Source organism: Dendrobates tinctorius, unplaced genomic scaffold, assembly GCF_039654945.1.
Source record: "Dendrobates tinctorius isolate UK_male_01 unplaced genomic scaffold, ASM3965494v1 ptg000028l, whole genome shotgun sequence".
Classification (NCBI taxonomy): domain Eukaryota; kingdom Metazoa; phylum Chordata; class Amphibia; order Anura; family Dendrobatidae; genus Dendrobates; species Dendrobates tinctorius.
The window spans coordinates 78,276,707-78,285,750 of NW_027361696.1; the positions used below are offsets into that span (position 1 = coordinate 78,276,707).

At 40.8% G+C, this 9,044-nt stretch overlaps 1 protein-coding gene across 1 annotated transcript in view; it reads left to right on the top strand.

Moving 5' to 3' along the window:
• LOC141085568 (immunoglobulin superfamily member 1-like) overlaps nucleotides 1-3,104 on the top strand; it is a 77,232-nt gene extending 74,128 nt beyond the window's left edge. The window contains exon 7 of the mRNA XM_073571028.1: nucleotides 362-3,104. Coding sequence (XP_073427129.1) covers nucleotides 362-564 — 203 coding nt within the window. The 3' untranslated portion in view covers nucleotides 565-3,104. The remainder of the gene's footprint in view (nucleotides 1-361) is intronic.
• Nucleotides 3,105-9,044: the final 5,940 nt, after the last annotated feature.

Below are 9,044 nucleotides of genomic sequence, written 5' to 3' on the forward strand. Positions count from 1 at the left end.
ATCATTCACAATTTTGTACTAATTTCATTATATACTGGCATATTTATTAAATGTGACCAATAAAAGCCAAAAAGGTGTCCTTTTGACTTCCATCTGGATGGTATTCCATCCAGGTGGAAACCAACAGGATGGTAATAATAATGCAACGTTTTAAAAGATTTTGGACTTTTTACCATATTCTAAGACCCCCCCATTAGTATTTTTATAACATGAATGCTGTTCTTGGACATATGTAATGTTTTTTTTCTGACATAGCTGTGAATTTCATTTTTTTAAGTTAATAAATATATAGGTAATAAAGTATATTTGCATGCAATACTTCTGCTCACAATTCATTTAATATTGCTTTTACTTGTTTCAGGATCTTACATATTAATGTCTATCCGACATATTGTTTCGGCGTTGATCCTTATATTGATCAGTATCATTCTTTTACTGCACTTCAAAGACTTTGGAAGCAAACATGAGAAACGACCTGACCTGCCACCCACTCGGGTCAGATATAGAAAAGGAATTAAGATATCGAAAAGGACAAGTTACGAGGAAAAAGTGCAAGAAGCATGAGATCCCATATAATTGTTATAAAATATACTGTAGATTGTCATTAAGAGAAATGCCATGAAATTAGCATTTGATATAGGGAATGGGATGAAAGCAGTTAGACCATTAGGTAGATCTGTTCCATGAGCTTAAAAATGTGATTATTTAATGCAAGTCCACTTTAGGTTGCTTTGTCTTAGCTACAGCTAAAAAACTTTTCTGTGCATAAGCTATGTGCGGTGCTTTTTTGTAATTTCAAGAAGGGAGGTGGCTTGGGCTGCATCAATCTTGGCATTTGCCCCTGATATTCGGGGTCAGAGATGCACCAACAATCCTCTTGGCCTGGGCTGAAGTATTAAGATACAGGGTGAGGGCAGTACATTAAAGCTTTCACCTTTGGTAAAGTAAAGCTTAGGTTCAGTGCTGGGTGTGATAAGGGGCATCAACCAGTCACTTGGCCTGGATAAGGATACAGGGTAAGGTAATACATTGAATCTCTTGTCCTGGGTTAAGGAAAGCCTAGTTGCAGCTCTTGTTAAGTTAATTGGTTCTACTGTAGAGCCTTCATCTTCATTCAGTTTCTGGCAAAGGACGTAGCTTTCCAACTGCTACTGTTGTCAACCAGATTAATTGAACGAAGATGACTACTATGCCACCCAATTTTGAAGAGTCCATTCCTTCTTCAGATGTTCCAGGCAGAGTCACATTTGGAGAGAAGACACCATTATTACATCTCACATTTTAGAAACAAACATTATTACCTGTACAGCTGGCACGAACAGCGGTCATGTGATGGCAAGTATGTGACTTACATGTTACCGGCAATATTCCAACTAGACATGCCTGGCTTCTCTCATTAAAAGTGACCATGTCTAGTCGGCATGTGTCTGGATGTATGTAACTCACATTCTTGTGGTCATAGACTGCCTGCTCTCACCAAAAATATGTGTGAGTCCTGACAACGTGTGCACTGGTGCGTGAACAATGTGTGAACGCAGCCTAAAGGAGACACATAAATTAAGAACCTAGTGTTCAGTAGATTACTCATCTTAGCTCCATTACTATCTGATACTGCTGAAAACTTGTTAACACCTCACTTGTGTTGGCAATCAGCATTCGTTATAGCAATATAGCTTTAACAGCAAAGATCATTTTAAATAAAGCATTTAGTGGTGCTTGAAAGTTTATGAACCCTTCAGAATTTTCCATATTTCTGCAAAAATGTGACTAAAGCTATATCAGATGTTCATTAAAGTCTTAAAAGGAGCCAGAAAACAGGCGTAAAACACTTTGAAAAGTTGCACATTTTGTAACATTTGGCGTTTTCACTCTAGCTTGAAGCAGCCCTGTCCAAGTAAGCGACTCTGGGTAAGAACTGGGGTGAGAAAGAAATTCAGGACCATTATTACCCTCACCAGGAGTGGTCAACCAACAAAGATTACTCCAAAAGGTCACAAAGTAACACAAGGTATCCTGTAAGCAACTAAAGACCTCTCTCACATGAGGTAATGTTAATGTTCTTGAGTCCATGATCAGGACGACACTCAACAATAACACTATGCATGTCAGTATTACGAGGAGAACGCAGATCCCCTCACCATATGGATCAATAAAACTCAACACCTGTTTAGACTAGGAGAGCTTTCCAGTTGTGAAAATTTTTCACAGTACACTTTTTCAAAATTATGGCAATATTGGAAATCGTATTATACTTCATACTTCTCAGATTAATGTACTGTACCTCCTCCGTTCAAATTTTAGGATCTTTGAGAGATCATTATATATGTCTAGTTTTTAAGCTCTATTGAACCCCATTACCCTTCAAACCATTCCCTCCCCATATTCCCTACCATCATGGCCATGGCTTGCTGTTTGTTTGAATATATTAGTAAGCTTTATATTGGATTTGTTAAACTGATATGTACTTTGAAATAATTGCCTTTTTAATATTATTATTTTATCAACATTTTTGTTGTAATTCAGCATGGATCTCTATTTTCAGGGTTTCAAAACAATCTTCAAGCACCACTGTAGTTTTGTACATACTTTTTTGTCTTTGCCCATTTTTATGATCTTTTATTTGGCAGATTATATACTGGACTATACGTTTTGTATACATTTTTATTTGATTATTTTAGCACTCTATTAATCACTTATGGTATAACAGTTGTGTTTCTCCATGATTATCACTTTACATTTTAACTTTTAGCATTTTTTTCAATTATATATAGAGTTTACATATTCATATACACATTTCTCTACACCATTAATTGCTTCATAAATATTTTAACTCTCGACATGGAATTTTTATTGGTTTTATTTGTGCAAGTGTTTTTCTCTATAAGATACAAATATTTTCTTGATGAACTTTTAGCATGTTGGATCATAAATGGTCAACATTTAAGGGACAAAACTGGCCGATGATTGTTTTATTGACCCTAACCACCGTATACAGGGGTCCCCGAGTGTGTGCACACATGATTAGTTGAATTACAGACACTTTAAGACTGATGGCTTCCGTTATCTTGGAGCAAGGTGGGATCTTTTGATGTACGGTAATTATAAATGAGCCCAATGTTGTTAATAAAATAAACTCTTGTTTACTTGGAACTATATACAACAGGTAGTAGGTAGAATACATAAACTCTTCATCTGGATTACATGACAGAGGAATAAACATTTGGATTGTGCATGGTGACACATAACTATGCCACATGGGTCAATGTGTTTCACTGTGACCACTGCACCCAGTACTATACTCTGTTGACTATACGAGGGAGCTTTTCAAGCTGATATACCTTACGGATGTGTCCCAGCATGGCAGATCCCATATGCATTCAATAAGACCACCAGACCTGGCAAAGACTAAGACTCGTGCTCAAAAATCTCTTCCACTAGGTGCCCCAACTTGCCTTCTACGAGGAGAATTGTCGTCACTGTTACTTGAAACTTCTGTATGCCTGCTTTTCTACACACAACCAATATGGCTGGCACTACTTAGAGTTCTTCTTTTTCTTTTCCAATATTTTTTTTATTATTTGAAATTTATAACAAGGACATGGAGGGGGAGGGGAGGGGATTAGAAAGGGGGAAGGGGAGGGGAACAACAAACAAACAAGCAAAAAGGAGGACTACAAGGTCCCAGCAGGTTCTTGCATTAATGTATATACAAAGAGTAAATATACACTCCATTGTTACATAACAAAAAAAAAAAAAACAAACTGCCTAGAAACAGGAACAAAAGCCCCCTTCACACATAGTGAAATCGCTAGCGGTATCGCTAAAGCGTCATTGATTTTGTGACGCAACAGCAATATCGCTAGCAATGTGTTATGAATGAGTCACCGAAGGAGGAAAAAACAAAAATACAAGCTAAGTCCAGAAAACCGGAGAGGTTGGTAGCTATCGGATTGCAGACCCCTGATCCTATCACAACAACTAACAGTAGCCGTGGGGGGTTCCTACGATGCCCTAGACCCCTCAAACACAGCTGGAGAACTAAATAGGCCTAAAGAAAGAAAGGGGAAATCTAAACTGCCCCACAGCAGACCCCAAAGCAATAGGCAGCCCCCAACATATAATGACGGTGAAGCAAGATGAAAACACTAACACAGATAGAAAGATAGGTTGAGCAAACGATGGGGCCCAAGCTAACTAAAAAGGACAGGATAGAAAAGCTGCTGTCTGCAATCCGTAAAAAACCCTACCAAAAAATGTCCCAACCGTCTGATAGGAAAAACAGGCCCTGAAGTCGCTAGGACTTCAAAAAGACTATATCAGCACTCAGGTAAATTCTGAAGACAGAGCAAAGAGACAAACTGATCAGAGACAAAAATGGAACTCAGCACACCCCCAACCGGGGATGGCTGAACTCCAAAAAACAAGGTAAACAAAACTAATAAGTTCACTAGCAGAGTAAAAACTTATCTTTGGGAAGCAGGAATCAGACTGAAATCACCAGCAACTCAGAAGGGCGTCGGCTGCCTTATATCCAGTCAGAATTTCCTGTTACCCAGTCATCATCTACCAGATCAGGTGTTTGGTAATCAGCCTCACTACCTTCCTTCACCAGAAGAGGGAGTTCACCAGACATCAACGGTGAAGGGAAAATGAACTCACAACAGTACCTCCCCCTTGAGGAGGGGTCACCGAACCCTCATCCATGCCACCAGGGCGATCAGGATGGGCCCGATGAAAGGCACGAACCAATCTTTCGGCATGAATATTGGATGCAGGGACCCAAGAATTATCCTCCTGGCCATAACCCTTCCATTTAACCAAATACTGGATTCTCCGTCTAGCCAGGCGAGAATCCAGTATCTTCTCAACCTCATATTCCACATTACCTTCAACCAATACCGGGTCAGGAGGTGCCACCACAGGAACTACTGGCTCAACAAACCTCTTTAACAGAGACTTATGAAACACGTTATGGATCTTAAATGTAACAGGAAGAGCTAATCGAAAAGAGACTGGATTAAGAATCTCCAAAATCTTGTAAGGTCCAATAAATCTAGGTTTAAACTTTGGAGAAGCCACCTTCATAGCGATATTCTTTGATGACAACCAAACCATATCACCCACCTGAAACTGGGGACCAATGGTCCTATGCTGGTTGGAAAACCGCTGAGCCTTTTCCTGGGAGAGAGACAACTTATCCACCACTTGGTCCCAGATCTGGTGCATTGTCTCCACCACAGTGTCAACACCTGGGCAGGCAGAAGGCTCCACCTGCCCTGAAGAGAATCGAGGATGAAACCCAAAGTTACCAAAAAAAGGTGACATCAAAGTGGCAGAACTAGCTCTATTATTTAAAGCAAATTCGGCCAAGGGCAAAAATGAAACCCAATCATCCTGATCAGCAGAAATAAAACATCTCAAATACGACTCCAAAGTCTGGTTTGTTCTCTCCGTCTGCCCATTGGTCTGAGCGTGAAACGCAGAGGAGAAGGACAACTGAATTCCCAGCTTGGAACAGAAAGTCCTCCAAAATCTAGACACAAACTGAACTCCTCTGTCAGATACAATGTTCTCAGGAATCCCGTGCAAGCGAACCACCTGTTGCAAAAACAAGGGCACCAACTCAGAGGAAGATGGCAACTTAGGGAGTGGTACAAGATGGACCATTTTAGAGAATCTATCACAAATCACCCAAATAACAGTCATTCTCTGAGAGACAGGCATATCAGAGATAAAATCCATTGAAATATGGGTCCATGGCCTCCTGGGCACCGGCAAAGGCATCAACAACCCACTAGAGCGAGAACAAGGTTTAGACCGAGAGCAAGTCCCACAGGACTGCACAAAATTCCTGACATCACGAGACAAGGCGGGCCACCAAAAAGACCGACTCACCAAATCTCTAGTACCAAAAATACCTGGATGACCAGCCAATGCAGAGCAATGAACTTCAGACATCACTCTCTTCCTCCACTGGTCAGGAACATACAATTTTCCAATGGGACAACGTTCAGGTTTGTCCTCCTGAAACTCTTCCAGAGCACGTCTCAAATCGGGCGAGATGGCAGAAAGAACTACCCCCTCACCTAAGATGGTAGCAGGCATGGTCACAACAGGAGAATCAGCAAAGAAACTCCTAGAGAGGGCATTTGCCTTGACATTCTCAGTGCCCGGAAGAAAAGAGACCACAAAATCAAAACGTGTGAAAAACAAGGCCCACCTAGCCTGTCTAGGATTCAAGCGTTTGGCCGACTCCAGGTAAATCAAATTCTTGTGGTCAGTAAGGACCACGACTTGATGTTTAGCTCCATCCAACCAATGTCTCCACTCCTCAAATGCCCATTTCATGGCTAACAGTTCCCGATTCCCCACATCATAGTTACGTTCGGATGGGGAGAACTTTTGGGAAAAGAAAGCACAGGGATTCATTTTAGATGTTACAGGATCTTTTTGGGACAAAACAGCTCCTGCACCAATCTCAGAAGCGTCCACCTCTACCTGAAACGGGAGTGATAATATAGAGTCACTGCACACGCTGATTATGCTTAATGTGAAATAAATTTATTGCTTGACGGTGAGGAAGCGACATCTATCGACGTTTCGGCCACATCGGCCTTTATCATAATAGTCGCTGTAATAAAAATAAAATACATACATAAAAATATATAAATATGTCAAAAAATGTACACTTTATACAACATTTATACATGTAGTATCCCGGGAGAATAGAATACATGCATTAGAATCATTTGGGAGAATATAGAGACATTCGAGACGTAAGAATGAGAGATAATGCGGTAGATAAGACAATGTAAGAAACAATATGGAGGAACGCGGTCATACCCCTTTAAATTGAATGTAGGATTCGCTTTCACCAAATCGATAATGTCACTGCTAGGCATAAATGAATTGCTAGCATATTCTGTTAGGAAGGATAAATGGACATATCGTTAGGGTGACATAGTAAATAAAGTACTTAACTGGGTGTCTGTAGGCACAATAGTATTAAGTTACTTACCGGTAACGGTATTTTTCGGAAGCCCATGACAGCACCACGAGAGAGGGGATCCGCCCTTTAGGAACAGGAAACCTACAGATACAAAAAGGGCGGCACCTCTCCCACGCATCAGTTGGTTTACAGAGCTTGAGAGGCTACCATGGTTAGTACACAACACATAATATATACAACCTATCTACCCTATATAGCAGAAATATATATATATATATATATATATATACACACAGTGGGGGAAAAAAGTATTTAGTCAGTCAGCAATAGTGCAAGTTCCACCACTTAAAAAGATGAGAGGCGTCTGTAATTTATATCATAGGTAGACCTCAACTATGGGAGACAAACTGAGAAAAAAAAATCCAGAAAATCACATTGTCTGTTTTTTTTTCATTTTATTTGCATATTATGGTGGAAAATAAGTATTTGGTCAGAAACAAGCAATCAAGATTTCTGGCTCTCACAGACCTGTAACAACTTCTTTAAGAGTCTCCTCTTTCCTCCACTCATTACCTGTAGTAATGGCACCTGTTTAAACTTGTTATCAGTATAAAAAGACACCTGTGCACACCCTCAAACAGTCTGACTCCAAACTCCACTATGGTGAAGACCAAAGAGCTGTCAAAGGACACCAGAAACAAAATTGTAGCCCTGCACCAGGCTGGGAAGACTGAATCTGCAATAGCCAACCAGCTTGGAGTGAAGAAATCAACTGTGGGAGCAATAATTAGAAAATGGAAGACATACAAGACCACTGATAACCTCCCTCGATCTGGTGCTCCACGCAAAATCCCACCCCGTGGGGTCAGAATGATCACAAGAACGGTGAGCAAAAATCCCAGAACCACGCGGGGGGACCTAGTGAATGAACTGCAGAGAGCTGGGACCAATGTAACAAGGCCTACCATAAGTAACACACTACGCCACCATGGACTCAGATCCTGCAGTGCCAGACGTGTCCCACTGCTTAAGCCTGTACATGTCCGGGCCCGTCTGAAGTTTGCTAGAGAGCATTTGGATGATCCAGAGGAGTTTTGGGAGAATGTCCTATGGTCTGATGAAACCAAACTGGAACTGTTTGGTAGAAACACAACTTGTCGTGTTTGGAGGAAAAAGAATACTGAGTTGCATCCATCAAACACTATACCTACTGTAAAGCATGGTGGTGGAAACATCATGCTTTGGGGCTGTTTCTCTGCAAAGGGGCCAGGACGACTGATCCGGGTACATGAAAGAATGAATGGGGCCATGTATCGTGAGATTTTGAGTGCAAACCTCCTTCCATCAGCAAGGGCATTGAAGATGAAACGTGGCTGGGTCTTTCAACATGACAATGATCCAAAGCACACCGCCAGGGCAACGAAGGAGTGGCTTCGTAAGAAGCATTTCAAGGTCCTGGAGTGGCCTAGCCAGTCTCCAGATCTCAACCCTATAGAAAACCTTTGGAGGGAGTTGAAAGTCCGTGTTGCCAAGCGAAAAGCCAAAAACATCACTGCTCTAGAGGAGATCTGCATGGAGAAATGGGCCAACATACCAACAACAGTGTGTGGCAACCTTGTGAAGACTTACAGAAAACGTTTGACCTCTGTCATTGCCAACAAAGGATATATCACAAAGTATTGAGATGAAATTTTGTTTCTGACCAAATACTTATTTTCCACCATAATATGCAAATAAAATGAAACAAAAACAGACAATGTGATTTTCTGGATTTTTTTTTCTCAGTTTGTCTCCCATAGTTGAGGTCTACCTATGATGTAAATTACAGACGCCTCTCATCTTTTTAAGTGGTGGAACTTGCACTATTGCTGACTGACTAAATACTTTTTTTCCCCACTGTGTATGTATATTTTTTTTTTTTTTTTACACCATCTCCCACATACCGTAAATTGTGGACAATCTTCTAAAGGAGTGCACCCCTATATGTGAACAAGGGAGGGAACTAAGGGTGCTGTCATGGGCTTCCGAAAAATACCGTTACCGGTACGTAACTTAATACTTTATTCGGACTCCCATGACAGCACCACGAGAGAAT